A 21962-nucleotide genomic window follows, 5' to 3' on the forward strand; every position below is an offset into this window, starting at 1 on the left:
GCGGGACGGCTGAGAGGCTGGCGCGCGGGTGAAGAGAGCCGGCGGCTGGCAGGCTTTCGAGCCCCTCAAGAGAGCCCTGCGGCTACGAGGCTGCAGGGCGGGTGAGGGGAGCGGGACTGCCGGCAGGTGGGCGGGACCCTGGGCAGGGGGGCGGGCCCATGAGGGGGCGGGCTGTGGGCGGGTCGGTAAGGGACTGGGCTGCTGGCAGGCCGGCTGGTGCCGGGAGCAGGGCGGCGGCAAGGCGGGCGGGTTAGGGGAGAGGGACGGCTGCCAGGCTGGCAGGCGGGCGAGGAGAGGGGGTCGGTAGGAAGGTAGACCATTAAGAGGGGCGAGGGGCTGGCTGGCTGGCGGGCCAGTGAGGGGGGCGGGCGGTGGGCCGACCCGTGAGGGGCGGGGCGGCTGACAGGAGGGCAGGCTGGCGAATGGAGCATGGCGGCGGGAGGGCGAGCCAGGTGAGGGGGGCGGATTGGAGAGGTAAGTAGGACCGCTGGAAAGCTGCTGGGCGGGTGAGGGGTCAAGGCAGCGGGAAGGCGGGTGGGCCGCCGAGGGGAGCAGCAGGCGGGCAAGGAGGGCGAGTGAGTGAGGGGGACCGGTGGGCCCGCGAGGGGTGAGGGGCGTCTGGAAGACTGGCGGGCGGGTGAGGGGAGCGGGGCCGCGGGAAGGCAGGCGGGCCCCTAAGGAGAGGCGGGGACCCGGGGAGCAAAAGGCAGACTCCCTCCTGCGAATGGAAGCCCTCTCCCCAAGTCCGCCCCCCCAAACGCTCGAGGGCGAGCCGTGTGGGTGAGACACTTGGTTTCATCACCGGAGCCCAACCCTGAGAACCAGCTTGTGTTAGCGCTTGGAAATTCGCCCCATCCAGGGTTCAAGTAATCCGCCTCCTTGGGTGGAGTTTGTTTGTACTTCTTGCTGTTTTTTACATTGTGTGGCTTTTTTTGTTCCCAGAAACACTTGGTTGAACCTTCCTTTGCCTTTTTGCTGATTCCACCTTACTTGCTGACTGGACTGGACGAACACTCTTTACAGTTCCTCTATTTGCACTGACAAAGTCTTGTGTGGCCGTTTAAAAATACGTGACGCTAGTAGAAAATTAGAAGGCAGTAACTCTCAGAATTGTAATAAATTAGCATCCCTTGTCTAACCTCAAAGAGTATAACATCCATTTAGAAATATCGAACAGCTACTACATGGAGGGCAGATGCTAAGATAAAGGGAAAATCTGTCCCGCCTTCGAAGAGTAGGAGAAAGGGTGCTTCCTGTGGAACTGGTTATGATGGAAGGAGAGGTCCCTTTTGTCTTCCTTGTTGCTCAGACGATAACTGCTGAAGAAGTTTTACCTGAAAGAGTACAAGTCCTAGATATCTGGGAGTTTGGAAGAGCACTTGGAGGTGGGCAAGTGCTTCCATTCTATTTGACTAGGTGCTGGGATCACCAACCCAGAATAGGAACTCGCTGTTCAGTATCCCTAGCAGATCTTTTTCTCAAAATTTGTATTTTCATGATTTTTGTGGGGCATTCGTTAAGAGCCTTCGGCTGATGGTACCCGTGATCAGAGGGTGCACTCTGCACTGAGTTTGTTGTTGTTGTTGTTTTTTAAGATTTTATTTATTTATTTGACAGACAGAAATCACAAGTAGGCAGAGAGAGAGGAGGAAGCAGGCTCCCCGCTGAGCAGAGAGCCTGATGTGGGGCTCAATTCCAGGACCCTGGGATCATGACCTGAGCCAAAGTCAGAGGCTTTAACCCACTGAGCCACCCAGGCGCCCCTCTGAGTTTGTTTTATGTTAAATATTACCTTAAGCAAAATAGAGATCTTTTGAGTTACAAAGCTGGTTTAAAACATTTATCCATGTTTTTACAATGATGGGAATTTATTTTCTTTCATTAAACAGTAGTGGCAGTAAAAAATTTTTTTTAAGTTTTTTTTTTTTTAATTTATTTATTTGACAGAGATCACAAGTAGGCAGAGAGGCAGACAGAGGGAAGCAGGCTCCCTGCTGAGCAGAGACCTTGATGCGGGACTCCATCCCAAGACCCTGGGATCATGACCTGAGTGGAAGGCAGAGGTCTAACACACTGAGCCACCCAGGCACCCAGCAGTAAAAAATTTAAAAGTATTTCAAAATAGGAAAGTTGCCAGGGAAGAGAGTTTGTCATTGTGTTGTATTTATATAACATTTCTTTTCACCATTTGTTCCTAGACTATCTAGCCTCATCACCTAACTCTCTTACCTCGTCTTCATTCACCCCATTCCAGTAGTTCTCCTGGCTGCACATCAGAACTACAAACAGAACTTAAAATAATCTAGGGATACCATTCAATATACATTTGAATCAGAATCTCTAGGAGTCAAGTCTGGGCATGTTTTTCTTTGATGTTTATTTTGTTTTAATCTATACAGATGATTCAGATGCATAATTAGCTTTAAAAAGCAACTGCCTTATTCCCAAGCCACTCAAACTAAAGGCTGTTCCGTCTTGGCACACCCTTCTCTTTTTATGCTTATCTAACTGCTACTTGTTAAGATCTTCCAAGCTCAATCATAACTTTCCTTGAATCCCCATTCCCTCACCAGGCAGAATTAATTGCTTCTTCCTTAGCATTTTGTTCATACAAAAAAACCTTCTCATTGATGTAGTCTGGACCCATAGCCTAGCAATAAACTGAAAAAGTCAATTAAACACTATAATATGTACACTTTATAAAGTATATAAGTGTACACTTTATAAGGAACTTGATAGTATATAAATTTTCTCTAAATCTGTTTTTTTTAAGTCAGTTTAACCAGAGTCATTATAAAATGTATTCTCTCAAAGTTATAGAAACAGAAGTCCCAAATCTAGGTGTTGTCAGGACCATATTCCCTTCAAAGTGTCTTATTTTCCTTGCCTCTTCCAGCTTCTGGTGGCTCCAGGTGTTTGTTCCTTGGCTTGGAGCTGTGTGACTTGGGACTCTAGGTCTTCATACTCATATGGTCTTCTTAATGTATGTCTGATTTTCAAATCTTCCTCTACCTTTCTGCTATAAGGACACCTGTGTTGGAAATATATGACCAACCATATGAGAACAAGCAAAGATTATTCAGAGTTTGCTATGGCAAGGGAGTAAGCCACTATCACTTCTGTGTTGGCAGAGTAGGAAAGCTTTAATAGTGGGGAAAAAAAGGAAATCTTCAGGTATACCCTGATTGGAGGCTATTGGTATAGGAAAGCTGTAGGTAAGTTAACTAGAAATGGGACATCCTATGTGATTGGCTAAGTGTGTACATTTTGGCTTTCTCTGACTGGTCCCAATTAGGGGAGCTGTTAGTTATTCATCAAATACTGGTCATCTGGAGCCAGTTGTTACAGGACTTACTGTTTGGCTTCTGGAATTGTTATTAGAGATAGTGGTGTAGCTTCCTACAAGTCTGACATAGATAGCAGAATGGCTTCCTAGTCTGATTACTGTAGATAGTCTGGCTCCCTGAATTTGTTGCTGCAGGTTGTCAGTAAAAGTGCTGTATTTATATATGGTCTGGCCACTGTTTGCATAGACAGTCTCTTACCTGTCATTGGATTTAGGTGGGACCCTAAATTTAGGCACATTTAGGTCCACCCTAAATCCAGGATGATCTCATCTCAAGATACTTAATTACATCTGCAAAGACTATTTTTCCAAATAAGACCACATTCACAGGTTTCCAAATAAGACCACATGTAGGACATGGACATATTGAGGGTGGGGGTATACTGTTCAACCCACTACAAGCTCCTCATGGTTTTGAAATCATGCTTACTTATAGAGTAACAGAAAACCTTGCTTCTTACTGTTCTCAATGAAGCAAGCAGGTAGGTTATGACTGAATTTCATCAAAGGCTTATCATTTGAATTTGAAACAGTGGCCCAGCCATCCCTTAAAGTTTGGATTCAAGCTTCTGATCAGTCTCTGTATGTCTACACTTTACAAGGACACATTTGGTAGTCCAGTACTATCAGAGAAATTCAGAGAAATCTCATCTTTGATGGAAAGCTAAAAGCAATGTGGATAATGTATTAATGTTGCCTGTATTGTCTTTAATAGGAAGTTAAGGAATGGTACAAATCCTCTGGGTTTTTTGTTTTGTTTTGTTTTGTTTTCAGCAGTCTGAAACCTTAGTCACATTGCCTAGTCAAAAAAGAGGTAATGCCTAGTCCTACCAGATCCTAACACACAAGTAAATAATAGATGTGAATACATTTTTTATGATTCAGTTAATTAATTCATTTGGATGACTCTGACAATGTTGTAACTTCTCTTGAAAACATATGGTTGAAAAGACACATTGTTGTTGTTGTTTTTTACCTGAAATGTGCATTTTTATTCATTTGTAGTGTGTCACATTTTTCTCACTATTATCTTGTTGGAATTGAACCACTCAAATCTGATTTCATCATGTTTCTGACAAATCATAATTTAAAATTTGCTTGATACCAGGGAACTCTTTAATCTCATCTTTCCCCGGGCTAATTTTGTGGCTTTCTCAGTTAAATATCAGCTTTAGATATTAAGCCTCCCTCCCACTTAGAAAACAATTTCACACAAGAAAAAAGTATCTGTTTTCTGATAAAGTATCTATTCTAAAAGGGTAGAATGAAATTATAAACTTAACTACTTTAACTGCCTAGCAGGTTCATATGACAGCTTTTTCCATTCAGAATGAAAAACAGTGCTTATGTGACATGGGTGCACATATACATTTGCCTCCTCTTAATTCTTCTAAGCTAAAAGCTCTCAAAGGCCCCAGAGTAGTTTGATAAACTTGCTTTATTTTGGTCATTAACTTGGAAGAGGTACCAGATGATGAGTTTCCAAAAACTCGAAACATGGCCCTTTCAAATTCTTCCAAGGGTCACTTAGAGGGCCTTGCCTCTTTAATGCAAAAGAGACAATGCACAAATCATGATTATCCCAGTGCTTTAGTACATATTGAGTGCCTAATAAATGTAATTTGGATCCTAATAGTTTCAGATTACATCCTTCCTACTTGTTGGATGTGTGGCCTTTGGCTAATTTCTTAATTTCTCCAAGTCTTAAGTTTATTCATCTACAAAATATAAGTAAAAATAGTATTTAGCCCATAGGATTGCTCTGAGGGGAAATAAAGATAATTCATGTAAAAGCACTTAGAAAAATGCTAGTTACTTGCAAGTACTCAATAAATGTTGACTATAGTTATAAAAGAATGGTATTTTAATATAACATCTGCATTACACTGTTTACTGTAAAACTAATTATTTTAGTTGAAAGTATTTTTTCTAAATGATTATGTTTTATATGGAAATTGGACATTTACTATGGAATACTATAGATACTGTTTTTTTAATCAGAGTCACTTAATTCATCTTTATATTCCTCACAATACCTTGCATATTATATGTACCTACATATGTGGCTTGAATGAAAGAGTAATTGATACTGTCTAGTCTAAACTCTGTTTTCATAAATTTAAGCAATTGTAATGCATTATCAGTAGATGGCAGTAGTTTATTTTCATTTTTATCTTTTGTCCATTCTACAATAGAGATCAAGAAAAAAATAAAACTCCCAATTTAATTTTTTTTAAGATTTTATTTGTGGGGGGGTAGTGGCAGGAAGAGGGGCAAAGGGAGAGAGAGAAGCAAACTCCACCTCTGAGCAGGTAGCCTCACTTGGTACTTAATTCCACCCATGATCAGATATTGACCTGAGCCAAAGGCAGACAGTTAACTGACTGAGCCACCCAGGTGCCCCTCAAACTTTCCCAATTTTAAAGTAGATATCCTTTCACAATCAGTTGATTTAAATAAATGACACCCAGTTTATGTTGCTTCAGATATAGAGATCAAGAAGTACCAGTTATGTTATTTTTTATTATGTAAATCTAATTTTCTTCATTTTTTACATTTCTCCACCAAATTCTTTAAGGAATACAGAAATGAATAAGACATAATATTTGTCTTCCTGGAGCTTACAGTCTAATGGAAAGATATAGTATATAATAATGGAAATAGTAAGAATAAAAACTGTTGAGTAGCAGGAATTTGCTAAATGCTGTCATGCATTATTTCATTTAGTCCTCCCAATGAGATAGGTATTACTATTGTTTCTGTTTTATAGGATAAGGACCTTGAGGCCCAGATTGGAAAGAATTTACCTAATGAACTAATAAGTGGTACAACCCAAGTTCAAAGCTAGTTCTATCTTACTCTATGACCTAAACTGTTATCATGGTATAATAGAGATATAGAAACAATTGCACTAAAGAGAGGGAAGGATCATACCTACGAAGAAAGACTTCTTTTTTTAAAATATTTTATTTATCTATTTGACAGAGATTACAAGTAGGCAGAGAGGCAGGCAGAGAGAGAGGAGGGAGCAGGCTCCCCACTGAGCAGAGAGCCTGATGCGGGACACGATCCCAGGGTCCTGGGATCATGACCTGAGCCGAAGGCAGAGGCTTTAACCCACTGAGCCACCCAGGTGCCCCAAGAAAGATTTCTTAAAGAAGATGCCATCTATAATGGGGTTGAAAGACTGGCTGTGATGTTGATATGGTGGGAACAGTATTTTAGGAGCATAATTCTATCATTAGAACAAGGTAAACTGGAGTGGAGATAGACTACAAATAGACATCTATTAAGTAAGTGCCAGGCACTGTTCTAATCTCTACCCTTATGGAGCTTGCATTAGTAAAAGGAGATTAAAAAAAAAAGAAACAAATCCATATAAAATATCAATGGTGACAAATGCTTTAAGAAAAATGAAGCAGTTGAGGAGAATACAGGCAGCGATCTCTTCAACCACAGCCGCAGCAACTTCTTCCTAGAAACATAGCCAAAGGCAAGGGAAGCAAGGGCAAAAATGAACTATTGCGACTTCATCAAGCTCAAAAGCTTTTACACAGCAAAGGAAACAGTCAACAAAACCAAAAGACAACTGACAGAATGGGAGAAGATATTCACAAATGACAAGTCAGATAAAGGGCTAGTATCCAAAATCTGTAACTCAACACCCAAAGAACAAATAATCCAATCACGAAATGAGCAGAAAACATGAACAGACATTTCTGCGAAGACGACATCCAGATGGCCAACAGACACATGGAAAAATGCTCACCATCACTTGGCATCAGGGAAATACAAATCAAACCACAATGAGATACCACCTCATACCAGTCAGAATGGCTTAAATTAACAAGTCAGGAAATGACATATGTTGGAGAGGATGTGGAGAAAGGGGAACTCTCCTACACTGTTTTTGGGAATGCAAGCTGGTGCAGCCACTCTGGAAAACAGCATGGAGGTTCCTCAAAAAGTTGAAAATAGAGCTACCCTACAACCCAGCAATTGCACGACTGGGTATTTACCCTAAAGATACAAATGTAGTGATCCCAAAGGGGCATTTGCACCTGAATGTTTACAGAAGCACTGTCCACAATAGCCAAACTATGGAAAGAACCTAGATGTCCATCATCAAATGAATGTATAAAGAAGATGTGGTATATATATACAATGGAATACTATGCAGCCATCAAAAGAAATGAAATCTTGCCAGTTGCAGTGACATGGATGGAACTAGAGGGTATTATGCTGAGTGAAATAAGTCAATCAGAGAAAGACAATTATCATATGATCTCCTTGATATGAGGAATTTGAGAGGCAGAGTGGTGGGTCTGGGTGGTAGGGAAGGAAAAAATGAAACAAGATGGGATGGGGAGGGAGACAAACTATAAGAGACTCTTAATTCCACAAAACAAACTGAGGGTTGCTGCGGGGGAGGGAGGTAGGGAGAGGGTGGTTGGGTTATGGACATTGGGGAGGGTATGTGATATGGTGAGTGCTGTGAAGTGTGTAAGCCTGGTAATTCACAGACCTGTACCCCTGGGGCAAATCATACACTATATGTTAATAAAAATAATGAATAAAAAAAAAAGAAAAATGAGGCAGGATAAGGAAATGGAAAATGAAGGAGGAGAGGTCATGTTTTAAAGAATGTTATGATGGAAGCCTCTCTAGTAATAGTATTTAAAAGTGGTAAGCAGTGAGTGGATTCCAATATAATTTAAAGGTAGAACCAATAAGTTTTACTAAAAGAATTGCATGCAGCATGTAAGAGAGAAGGCAAGATTCTGGCTTATCCTTTTAGTGAATAGTTGTTTTCAGGATCACCAGGATATATGACAGGAGAAAAAAAGAAAAGTGAAAAATTATCAATATTGATTATTTTATAGGCCTAAAGAAAGTGAACCAAAAAGAGAGAAAGAGACAGAGTAGAATGTCAGGCAACAAAGAAAGGAAGAGTCAAGGAGTTCCTGAAGAAGGTAATGAAGCAATCTTAAGAAATAAATTATTTTTTAAAAAAAGAATTAAAGGATAAGCAGCAACAAAAAGGTAGTAGGATAGGATAATTGTGTTAAAATGTATAGCCAAATACAATAGAAGGAAGCTATTAAATTTCTCCAGGAGGACACTTAGATGGTATTTAGAAAAGGCATAACAACAGGCCTTTAATGAAAATTCATCAACTATAATTGCTGTATACTTATTATGGTAGCACTGTAATTACGCATATGTGTAAGTGGTCTGGATTTTAAAAAATGGGGACAATCAAAATATTTATACTGTTCCGTACAGGAACAGGTATAACATTATGGTAGGCTATTCTGCATTGTGTATTATTATGGCTTTTGATTTTGGTTTTGTTTATAGTCAGAAAGGGAATATTGCCAATTCTAAATCTATTTTATTTATGAGACATATCACATTTTTCATGACTTTGAGTGAAGAAACAATAACTTTCTTAGAGTTTTGCAACTTACAGTTTTATGTACTTTATTCTTTTGTCTAGCTCTGGCTAACCAAGGCACATCTACACTAACTGACGCTGTAGAGCAAGTTGCAAAGCAACAACAATCACAAACATCAGAAATAGAAAAAAACAAAAAAGTTCTGTTCCAATTGCAGGTAATCTACTTCATATAGTCTTTTAAATGAGTCAATACTGTCTTTAAAATGATACTGAATTAATAACAGGGAAGTTGGGAGGCTATTTGAAACTCCTGTTTTTCATGTTTACTCCTTCTTAATTATTCTATTACCCCAAAGTGAAGTCTATACAAGTATTTTAGTTTCATGGAACATTTCACACACCCAATATACAAGGATTCAGCAATGTCCTTAGAACTGTAGAATGTACATATAAAGCCCAATATATCACATAGAATTATTTTAAATTCACTTCTATTTCAGTTTTTCCTAAAATGTTAAATTGAAGAAAGGTTAAGTTTTTAAGCCAGTGTTTTTAAAGCCATGGCTATTAGTTGTCAGTGAACATTACAAGGTGATGAGAAACATTTTTGTGTTCCTTATATTTCATAATGTATTCATGATTCCACTGTGGGGAATTTGGAAGCCATACTTGTTTTTTGTATGCAGCACAATTAGATATAACTACACTCTTAATATAGCTAAAGAAAAATGGAAATGGTATATTTACTATGTGTTTTTTAAAGATTATTATTAAATATATTATGGAACTGAAAAATAGGCTCTAGAACCCAGCAGCCTAGTTTGAAAGGCAGAATTTGCTGCTTTTAGCTCCATTGTTTAATTTCTCTGTGCTTCTGTTTTTGTATTTGTAAAATAGAGATAATAGTACGACCTGCCTACAAGGTTTTCATGAGGATTCAATTAGTTAATATTTGTAAATACTTGTACAGTATCCTGCTGGGACTGTGGTAGACAGTATAGAGGTAGATTTTGATGTTGGCTTTAGGTATTAATGTATCAGCAGAGATATGATGATTAATAATTATACTACCATGGTAATATGGATCTCATAAATATTTACATTGCATAGTTACTTTTAGAAAAGAATACATTTTTTGCAAGAGAATATACTATAAAATAATAATGTCTTAGCTCTTTATAAAGAAATTTTCTGTAAAATTTCTCACTCTCCAATGAGTTTCACAGGTGTTATTTCACTTATATCAATAGCCTACTTTTTATTAAGCATTTTGCCAAACATTGTCCTCACTCATCTATTGAAGAGGGAGACAAATAAATAATTATACACAGGGTAGTAATGTCAACAATGAAGGCATGAACACATTTAACGCTAAAGGAATGATCACAAAGTGACATTTATATTGAGTTTAAAAAAAGAAGACAGCTGGAGTTCACTTGGATATTGGCTATCTAGGACAGGTTTAAGGTTTGGGTGTGAAAAGGATGGTATTCTGGGCAAGAAGATCCTGAGAAAATTCACAGAAGCCTGAAAGAGCATTTGATACAGTCATAGAACTACAGTCGATTCTTGAATAATATGGAGGTTAGGAGTGCTACCCTGAGCCAGTTAAATCAACATATAACTTTTGACTCACCCAAAATTTAACTACAATAGTCTACTATTGACTAGAAGACTTACCAATAGACATATTTTTAAGTTACATGTTTTATATACTATATTTTTATAATAATGTCAGCTAGAGAAAAAAAAAATCATTAAGAAAATCACAAGGGGACACCTGGGTGGCTCAGTCGGTTAAACATCTGCCTTGAGCTCAGGTCATAATCCCAGGGTCCTGGAATCAAGCTTTGAGTTGCAAGTTGCACTGGGCTTCCTACTCAGGGTGGAGTCAACTTCACCCTCTGCCTCTCCCCTTGGCTTGTTCTCTCTTGCGCTCACTCACTCTGTCTTTCAAACAAATAAATAAAATCTTTTTTTAAAAAAATCACAAGGAAGAGAAAATACATTTATAGTACTGTACTTTTTAGATATATAAAATCTGTCTATAAATGGACCCATGCATGTGTTGCTCAAGGGTCAACTGTATATGTGGTTTGGTGGCAGTATAGTATAGGGTATGTTTTGAGAAGTAGTGGGAGATACATACTATGATAAGAAACCTGGACATTATATTAAAGATAATGGGAAGGTTTTGGCGGGATTTAAGCAAGAGAACAAATTAGTACATTTATATTTAGAAAGAGAATTAAAGACGCATAAAAATACTTTTCATAATCCAACATCCATTCATGATAAAAACTAGCAAATTAGGAGTACAACTTCCATAATCTAAAAAAGGACATATACGTCCCTTTATGAATCCTATAGCCAACTTACCTAATGGTGAAAAAGTGAATGTTTCTCTCCTAAGACCAGGAGCAAGGAAGGCAAGGATATGTGACCTTACCACTTCTGTTCTTTCTATGGTATTGGCGGTTCAAGCAAGTGCAATCATGAAAGAAAAATAAATAAATAAATAGTAAAAATAAATAAAAATAAATAATTTCATCCATATTGAAAGGAGGAAGTAAAACTTTTTATTTATAAAGTGTTAACACAAATTATAAAATTTTAATATTTTGAATTAGATGAACATTAAAAAGTAAGAAATATATAACTCTCGGCTCCCTCTAACATTATAAAATAATTTTGTTACTTACTGAATGGTTCCTTTTATTGTATATCAATTTTTCTATATCTGATAAATGTGTATTTTTATGTTGTGATTTTGCTACAGACATATGGATCAAAACAATAACATTCTTCTAATGTTGAATATCATGAATTAATAATAATAATATTGAAACATTTTACAGAATGAACTCCATGAGCTTGGAAAACAAATAGCATCTGTCTCTGCAGAAACTAAAGAAATAGAAAGGCAAATTTGTCAGCAAGATGCTGCCATAGAGAATGCCAAACTTCAGTGTGGGAACCTGGAAACTCAAATCAAATCCTTACATACAGAAAATGTAAAGCTTAAATTTGACATAGAAGCAGCCCAAGAAGACTTTGAGGAACACATGATAAGATATAATGAATACTACGCAAAAATAAAAGAGCATAAAGATGGTTTAGGGGAGGTAGAAAGCAAATGGTCATTCATGACTGTACTTCATGAAAAACGAGATCTTGTTAAAAAGCTAAAAAGAATGAAAGAGGAACTTATGCAAAATCTCCAAAATCCAGAAGGAAATCACATAAAACAAGTACAGGTTTGAAATATCCTTTATCAAAATTTTTTCTATTACTCTTTTTTTGCAAGTACTCTTACTTATTAAGCGAAACAGTTATCATTAACTTAATAAAATGTCTATAACTGTCTTAACTAGATTCAGAAACTATTTTCACAACTTTTAAAAACTTAAATACATGAGTTATATAACAACTATACAAAATGTACAAATACATAAGGGAGTTTTTCTCAAATCCCCTGTGGATTAATAAAAATATATAGTCAAAAAATTTACAGTGAACAATTAATCCATTTGTTTCAGAAAGTGTGACTCACAAAAGTGTTGAAGTCCTCGCTTCCTAGGCTAATGGATCTGACCAATTCAAATCAATTTCGTATGCTTAATGCTATTCTACAAACAATATCAATTAATAATAGTGCCTTAAGAATTTGTTTTACTTTTATACCATCTTTTGAAGACAATGGGAGATAAAAACTTAAAATACCTGTCATTTCTTGCTAGAGAATTTAAAAGATTCCTTTACACTGTTGCTGGGCAATTGCCACTATGACTACTACTTTTCTTACATCTTATTTCCATTTTGTTTTAATTTTAAGTTTTTATCCTTTTTACATTTAAATTCAATTTAGTTAACATATACTGTATTATTAGTTACTGTTCCTGTGCAATGGCCAGTATGACTACCACTTTTTAAAATATTTACATTTAGTTTTAATTTTAAGTTTTTAAATCAAAGGTTTATTTGTTTGAGTAACAGTTCTTTATTCTTTGTACCTATAAAAGTAATATTCTAATCCTTTTTACCAAAATTAAATGTGATGGCTAGTTTCTTTAAATTAGAGAAATACTAAAAATGTTGGACTTATATTGACCATTCACTGTTTGACTTGTATATTTTAAACTTCTGTAAACATACAGGAAGACATTACAGAGTTAAAGGATAAAATTGTAACTGTAAAAGAATCTATCACTGAAAAAACTTGTTTTCTTGAAGAAGAGAAAAAGACACATGAAAAATTAAGAAAAGAAATAGAGGTAAGTCTTCATTATCTGATTTCAGTGTTTTATGGTATCATTTCTTAAGCTTGTACCATATTTATAATTTCCATAGTTTACTCTCAATTTCTAAAACAGCTAGAGGAAAAAAAAGAACTATAAAAAGTAGTAAACTTCAAGTCATTAATAGAGATAACTCCCTCATTCAGATACTTATGTCTGTGAAATGTATTCAAACAAAGCAAGCACTCATTCCTATTAAAATGTGGCCTAAAATTACTATAGGTCTCATTCCACCAACACTTTTGTTCTCAATTAATGTCTAGAAAACAGACTATCAAGTCAAAAAGCATGACAATTACTAGAGAGCTATCAGAAATTCCTTAAGTTAGAGTAAGAGACAATGGAAGTCATTAGTATTCTAAACCTCTCTGACCTCATATTTTTTATTATTAAGAATCAAATAAAAAAACTGATATACAAAATTGAAAGCAAGATTAAATTTGGGGTACCACTAGTAGATTTCTATGGTCATTATTGTTTAAATGAATGGAGAGCAAAAATGGAAAATAATATGTTGTTGAGGGCAAATAAATAATTTTCACCCTTATGATATTAATTTGAAAACTAAAAAGATGCATTTGCTTGTGGCTAATTTGCCACAATAATAAAACATCTTAGGAATTCAATGATTCAATCCTCATCCTGGGGCGCCTGGGTGGCTCAGTGTGTTAAGGCCTCTGCCTTCGGCTCAGGTCATTATCTCAGGGTCCTGGGATCGAGCCCCGCATTGGGCTCTCTGCTCAGCGGGAGCCTGCTTCCCCCACTCTCTCTGCCTGCCTCTCTGCCTGCCTCTCTGCCTACTTGTGATCTCTCTGTCAAAAAAAAAAAAAAAAAAAAAAAAAAAAAAAAAAATCCTCATCCTTACAAAACATTTAAGAAACATCATTACTTTATCTTGCATTTTTCTAGTAATCTAAATAAATGGGTTTTTTTTGGCTTCTAGATCCATATTTATTATAAAATTATAAATAATAAGACACTACCAATGGCATCAAAATACAAATAAAATGATTAATGAAATAGAAAAAAGAATACAGATATAATCTATCATAAATGGTACAAACAAAATAGATCAGCCATATGGAGAAATAAAGCAAATTTAGAAATAAAATTGTATTTCTATCTTATAACACACACATATAACAATTTCCAGGAAGATTAAAGACAATATAGGAGACAAACTTACCCACTTGTGTCAGAGAAGTATTTCTTTTAAAAGACACACACACACTATGGAGTGTTATGCCTCCATCAGAAAGGATGAATACCCAACTTTTGTAGCAACATGGACGGGACTGGAAGAGATTATGCTGAGTGAAATAAGTCAAGCAGAGAGAGTCAATTATCATATGGTTTCACTTATTTGTGGAGCATAACAAATAGCATGGAGGACAAGGGGAGTTAGAGAGGAGAAGGGAGTTGGGGGAAATTGGAAGGGGAGGTGAACCATGAGAGACTATGGACTCTGAAAAACAATCTGAGGGTTTTGAAGGGGTGGGGGGTGGGAGGTTGGGGGAACCTTATAGAAAGGTTTTAGTATTAGAGAGGGCATGGATTGCATGGAGCACTGGGTGCAGTGCAAAAACAATGAATACTGTTACACTGAAAAGAAATAAAAAATTTAAAAATGTAAAAAAAAAAAAACAAAAAATTACATTGGGGTCCCATACTTAGTCCCTTAGATTATCAATATTATAGTTGGTAAGATGTGGAGCACTTGAATTTTAATATACTGTTAATATTAATGTAAATTGGTAAAAAGCATTTTGGAAAGGAATTTGAGATTACCTATCAATTTCTTATTCTAATATTCTTTATTGTGGTATAAGAGTAAATACACAAATTGAAAGGTTTAGTTTGAATAATTTTGACTAAGATATATATTTACACCTATGTTACCATCACCTAGATCAAGACATAAAACTTGCCCATTCATGCTCAGGAAATCCTTTTGTGACCCTTTCCTTAAGCTACCACTATTGTGATTTTTAAAAAAACTTTATTGAGATAAAATTTACCCATTGAAAGTGCCTAATTCAATGATTTTTGGTATAGTCATAGATCATTTGTAACCATTTCCTTAGTTAATTTTAGAAATTTTCATCACCTCAAAACAGAAATTCCATACCCATTAGCTATGGCCTCTCCATTTGTCTATTTATTTACCTGTATTTTTGCTCTATCATATTCTTCCTTCCTGATTCTCTAAAATTCCTTCTATCTTTTTCAATTCAACTCTTTTAGGATACTTCCAATTTAACTCTTTTAGGATAGGTCTGCTAGTGACAAAGTCTTTTAGTTTTTTACATTTGAGAAGGTCTTGATTTCCCCTTCACTCTTGAAGGATATTTTTTCTACATACAGAATTCTGAGTTTGGCAACTTATTTCCACAGTTGAAAAATGCTTATTTTGTATTACTTCTTTCTGGCCATATTTTGCATTACTTCTTTCTGTCCTCCATGATTTCTGATGAAAAACCCTCTGTCACTCAAATTGTTTTTCTCCCTATACATTTTTCAAAATGAAGTATGATTAATATACAGTGTTATATTCATTTCAGGCATACAATATGTTTTTTAAAGATTTTATTTATTTATTTGACAGACAGAGATCACAAGTAGGCAGAGAGGCAGGCAGAGAGAGAGGAGGAGGAAACACGCTCCCTGCTGAGCAGAGAGCCCGATGTGGAGCTCAATCCCAGGACCCTGGGATCATGACCTGAGCCAAAGGCAGAGGCTTTAACCCACTGAGCCACCCAAGTGCCCCAGGTATACAATATATTGATCTTATTCATTACTTAGTGCTCATCACAATAAGTATACTCTTAATTCCCTTCACCTATTCTACCCATGTCCCCCCCCACCACCTTCTCTCTGTCAACTACCAGTTTGTTCTCCCTATTGCAGAGTCTATTTTTTGGTTCATCTCTTTTGTTGTTGTTGTTTTTTTCAATTGTATATATGCATGAGATCATATAGTATTTGTCTTTCTCTGACTTATTTCACTTAGCATGATACTGTCTAGATCCACCTATGTTGTTGCAAATGGCAGGATTTTATTCTTTTTCATGGCTCAGTAATATTCCATTGTGTATATAAACAACTTCTTTATTCATTCATCTATCAGTGGACACTTGGGTTGCTTCTATAATCTGGCTATTGTAAATAATGCTATAATAAAACATAGGGGTGCATTTATCCTTTTGAATTACTGTTTTCATATTCTTTGGGTAAATACCTAATAGTGGAATTACTGGATCATATGGTAGTTCTATTTTTATTTTTTTGAGGAAATTCCATACTATTTTCCACAGTACGGAGGAAACTCCATACTGTAATTTAGTTGTAATATATATACTATATATCCACAGTTTGTATTCCCATCAACAATGCATGAGGGCTCCTTTTTCTCCACATCCTCACCAACACTTGTTTCTGGTGTTTTGCTTTTAGCCATTCTGACAGGTATGAGGTGGCCTCTTATTGTGGTTTTGATTTGCATTTCCCTGATGATTAGTGATGTCCCCAGAAGGAACCAGCATCAATCCAAGGTGTTTGATTCTTGCTGCTTTCAAGACTTTCTCTGTCTTTAGTTTTCAGAAGTTTTTCTGTGATGTGTTTTGGCATGAATTTCTTTGGATTTATCCTATTTGGGATACTCTTAGGTACTGGATTCTATAGGCTTATGTCTTTTGCCGAATTTGAGAATTTTCAGCTCTTATTTATTTGAATACTTTTTCAGCTCTGCCCCTTTTCTTTTTTCCTTCCAGAACTCTGATGATTCAAATGATCTTTTTTATGGTCCCACAGACCCCTGAGACTCTCTTATTTCGTTTTTCTGTCTGTTCTCTCTGTTATTCAGATTGAGCAATTTCCAGTGTTTTGTCTTTCTTTCCCTGATTCTTTCCTCAATTCCCTTTATTCATTTTGGTACTGTATCTTTTCCATCTGGTTCTTTATATATTTTATTCTTGTGCTGAGACTTTCTGTATTTTTGTTTCAAGCATGCTCACAGAAGAATTTTTATGATAACTGCTTTAAAGTGCTTGTCAGATCATTCTGACTTCTGTGTTTTCTTTGTGTTGGCATAGGTTGATTATTTCATATTCAGTTGGATGAGTGTTTTACTAGAAATATGAACATGTTGGCTATTATGTTTTAAGCCTCTGGTTCATTGTTAGTTCCAGGTGGTGAAGGAAGTTCATATTCTCCGCTCTGTCTCCATTGACACCCATGGAAGACAGAAGGGCTTCTTGATACTTGTAGCCATAAGTGGGAGTTCTGGCTACCCACTAGGCCTCTACTGATAACCTTCTGGCTGGGAGGACAGGAACACTTCAGTTGTGCTCCTAATGCAGCCTTTATTGACAACATGTAAACATGGCCTTGTTACTACCAAGCAGTGGTGAAGGGCCTAACTCTCTAGTAGGCCTTCTCTGACGTTACTCAGTAAGAAGAGGAGGATGCCTTTTTACCATCAGATAGGAGTAGAAGTCCAGGATCCCCAAATGGGTTTCACTGATAACAGAAGCGTGATTTGTTACTTTCTAGTGTAGATGAAAATCCCTGGCTTCCCAATTAGCATTTCTGATACCACCCCAGCAGGGAGATTGAGGTACCATGTTATAGCCTAGCAATGGTGGAAGTATAGGCTTACCACTCGGTCTTTACTGGTGTGGGAGGTGGCAGATGCCTCATTTTTTGCAATGTTTGACTTAGTAGTTACTACTTAAAATGTTTCTGTCTTGCTAGGTAGCCCTGTTCCTGGTTCTTTGGCTAGAGAGCAGGTGTTTCTTAGAGTTTTATTTATTTTTTATTTTTTATTTTTTCTACATCTATTGACAATTCCAGGTTGCTATCCTCTCTAGTATCCACTTTGGGATATTTGAGGCAAAATAAAAAGCCAGGGAACTCACCACCATATCTTTCCTTGGGTCCTGAGGTCACTAGTCAGTTTGCCTTCTTCTCTCCACCTTTTAGAAGCTTCTTATGTTTGTAGCCTTAATTTAGTTGTATTTAACAAGAGAAATAGATATTTTAAAGTACATCTACTTCATATGGACAGAGGCAGAAATGTAAATGGGTATTTCCAATGGTAAAGAGTAAAGTAAGTGGTCACTAATATTATATTTAGATGGAATGTCATTGAGCTCAAGACTTGATTTTTTTAATGTTTTCATCATTAAACTTTTTGCCCTGAATTTTATTAAACTGTTTTTAAGCTTTCATAATAGATGTACTTTTGTTAAGATTCTTCAGATGCTTTTTAATTTTAGTTTTGTCACCTCTAATACATTTTAAAATAGTCTTCAGTTCTATAAATGAAAATTTAAAAAATTAGAAATTATCCAAACTAAATTATAAAACTGAAAGACAAATATAGCCACCACATTGTCTTGAGAACATTGCATTTCTGTTAAACAATTTCTCTTATTGCTTGATGAGAATTGCACATCAATAAGACTAACTTCTTTCTCAAAACAGCCAGTTTTATAAAGAAGATAAATTCAAATACCAGAATATTGTTATTACTTTTTTCTTATTTGAATCTTTTCTTTTCTCCCCTCTTCTGCATGTCTTTAGCCATTTCCTTGGTACAGCTCATGGTCATCTCTTACTTGAATTATAGCATTCTTTTGTTCTAATCTTAAATGCTTTCAAACATTTTGTACTTTGCATGTTTTAGTTTTGATGTTAATGTTGATTTTACAATTTTTGGTTCAGAAAAAATGAAAATAGGTTTTGAATTTCACATTTTTTGGTCAAATAGATTTTTTTTTATATTTATAGGCCATATCTGAATGAAACAATTATTTCTAAATGTTTACCCCAAAAAGCCTTTTTCTCCAGCCTATTGTCTGACTTTATATATATTTTGGAAGAAGGAATTGGTGAAAAAACTGGGGAAGCAAAATACCATAAAAACACAAAGCTTCAAAGCAACATTCAGTGATTAAAATGTTATTTGGCAAAGCCAACAAATTTCAGGGAAGGGAGAGTTGGCAGTAAAGAAATTTTTAGCAAATGATGAGTGCTACAAGCAATATTTTGTGATAACGGATATTATGTGAAGTATTTTGAGATTCACTAGGGTTAATCTTGACTAAATTTTGTAGGATCTGAGCTCCAACTTTAAGAAGAGAGGGAAAATTTAGAGGGTTTTAAGAGCTACTAGGGATCAGGAACAAAATATATTTTACTTGATATAATATAACATGCAGCTTATAAAATTAACTAATGCATTCATTTCTTGAGGTCACCCACAGAAATGATTCTGCAACTAAAAATCTAGTTGTGTGAGGAAAAATCCAGAGAAGCAAAGGTTAAAAGCTGAGCTAAAGGCAGGATAAGAATTATTCAGATATCTAGATTACATTGTAAAAATTTTATTATCTTTATTATTGTATTTTATAAAATGTACAAGAAGAAATGTTCAGAAGTATTGAATCTATTGCTTATTGAGTGCCTGGTATTTTTTAAGCAGTTTTCATAAGCTATTCCATTTACATTCTCATAACCTATTTTGCAAAATCTCAGAAATTTAAATAACTTGTAAGAGGTTATTTAGCTTAGAGACAGAGTAGGATGTGAATTCAAGTCTTTTGTACTTCACTTCTCTCAATCTTTTTTAAAAAATGGTTTCATTTCAAATGGCGTGCATTCTCCTTATAAAAGATTAAAGTATTAGGGAGAAGGCTATAGTTCCTTTGATGACGACTTCCCATTGCATTGCTCTCTCTTATCATGTTCACCTCTCATTAATGGCAACAAATGGTTAGTGTATATGCTTCAAGTTTTGTGTGTGTGTGTGTGTGTGTGTGTGTGCACTTAAATTAATGTGCATATGTATGTGTGTGTATATATATGTGAAATCACTTCCTATGTAAGGGAAGATTACATAAATGTACCACACATATAATTTTGCAACTGCTTTACTTAAAAACCTGTCTCACAGATTTTTTGTTCATGTTAGTATGTATGGGCCTACTTCAATCCTTCTAACTGCTACAAATGCTACAGTTTAGCTATACCTTAATTTATTTAACCATGCTACAACTGATAGACATTCAATGGGTTCCAAGTTTACACTATTAAAAGTAATGTAATGGGGGTGCCTGGGTGGCCCATTGGTTAAGCATCCAACTCTTGGTTTGGCTCAGGTATAATCTCAGGGTCCTGGGATCAAGCCCCGCATGGGGCTCAGTGCTCAGCATAGAGTCTACTTTCCTCTTCCCTCTGCTCCTCCTACCTCTCTTTCTCTCTCCCTCAGAAATAAATAAAATCTTAAAAAATAAAATAATGTAATGAACATTATAGTACATACCCTTTGCACCAAGAAGCAGAATCATTGGATCATAAGGTAAGGTCCATGATTTTTCCAATTTTTAATATGTTCTTCTAATAATTATCACCACACTACTTCTATTACCACAACTACTTCTATTACTACTACCAATATTATGACTAATAATAATATCATCTTAATTTGAAATCACTTCATACTGTTTTATGGATCTTTAACCTCCTCCTCATGAAGCTAATTGAGTAAATATTAAATTTGGCCTTACTGGGAGCCTCCATGTTCCATATTTGCTCCCTTCAAATTCATGGTTTTAACCTGAGCTGAACTTGTGTGGGGGATAAAATTCCAAGGAGCAAGAATGCTGGAATTTCAGCATCTGTCCACTACAGCATCTGCCAACTCCTCTCTACTGCCACACCTTAGGAATAAGGATCACACGCAGAACTAAGAACGTCTTTGTCTTAAAAGCCAGACTAACAGCAAGGCCTAGACTTAAGGACAAAACTGAAATAGACACTCTAACAAAAATATTAAATAAGGTCTCACAGGATCAGTATGATCTATCAGAAAGTTACCTGATTATTTGAACAAAATTCAATACTTCAGAGGGAAATAATGGAATCCAGAGTTTACAATATATATACAACATTCAGTTAATAATGAAACATTCTTAGACATGTGAATAAATAGAAATGTATTACCCATAGCTAAGAGAATAATCAATAAAAACAGAATCACAGTTGACTCAGAAGTTGTTTGAAAATTATGATACATATATTAAATATTCTACAGAAAAATGGTGGATAAATGGGTAAAAAGAGAATTTTAGTCATTTAAAAAAATGGAAATCTTAGAATTGAAAAAAAGTGGAAAGAAATTTATTGGGTGAAGTTAACAACAGGTTATACATAACAGAAGATATGCTCTTTCTTGAACTTAAAGACAGTTCAGTAGAAATCATCAAAGTAAACATATAGAGAAAAATAAAAATTTTGAAGAAATGCACAGAGTCTAAATAACCTGTGGAACCAGGTTAAGCAATGTGACATATTGGTAATCAGAGTCCCAGAAGGAGAAGAGAAAGAGAAAAGGGAACAGAAAAGTATTTGAAAAAATATTGACCATAAATGTTCCAAACTTGACTAAAAAAATAACACATAGATTCAAGAAACGTAGCAAACCCTGAGTATAAAAGTAAATTATAGTCAAGCTACTGAAAACCAAATACAAATAAAAAACCTTAAAAGCAGCTAGGAAAAAAAATACTCTAAATACATAAGAACAGTGGTAAGAATATAATTGATTTTTTATAATAGACTTTATTTTTGGAACAGTTTTAGCTTCATAGCAAAATTGAGCAGAAAGTATAGACAGTTACCTTACCTCTTGCTCCTGCCCACAGCCTCTCACATTATCAATATCCCCAACTAGAATGATATATTTATTATAACTGTGGACCTACATTGAAGCATCCTTATCACCCAGAGTCTATAGTTTACATTAGGATTCACTCTGTACTTTTTATGGTTTTTGACAAATGTAATGATATGTACCCATAAAATAGTATCATACAGAAGAGTTTCACTGCCCCCCAAAATCCTCAGTGCTCTGCCT

At 36.0% G+C, this 21962-nt stretch overlaps 1 protein-coding gene across 1 annotated transcript in view; it reads left to right on the top strand.

The window, feature by feature from the left end:
- The window catches only part of CCDC122 (coiled-coil domain containing 122), a 37515-nt gene that overhangs the window by 813 nt on the left and 14740 nt on the right, over window positions 1–21962 (top strand). The window contains 4 exon segments of the mRNA XM_047723517.1: window positions 8230–8319; window positions 8847–8962; window positions 11606–12004; window positions 12905–13021. Coding sequence (XP_047579473.1) covers window positions 8230–8319; window positions 8847–8962; window positions 11606–12004; window positions 12905–13021 — 722 coding nt within the window.

The sequence above is a fragment of the Lutra lutra genome, chromosome 3 (genome assembly GCF_902655055.1).
Source record: "Lutra lutra chromosome 3, mLutLut1.2, whole genome shotgun sequence".
NCBI lineage: Eukaryota > Metazoa > Chordata > Mammalia > Carnivora > Mustelidae > Lutra > Lutra lutra.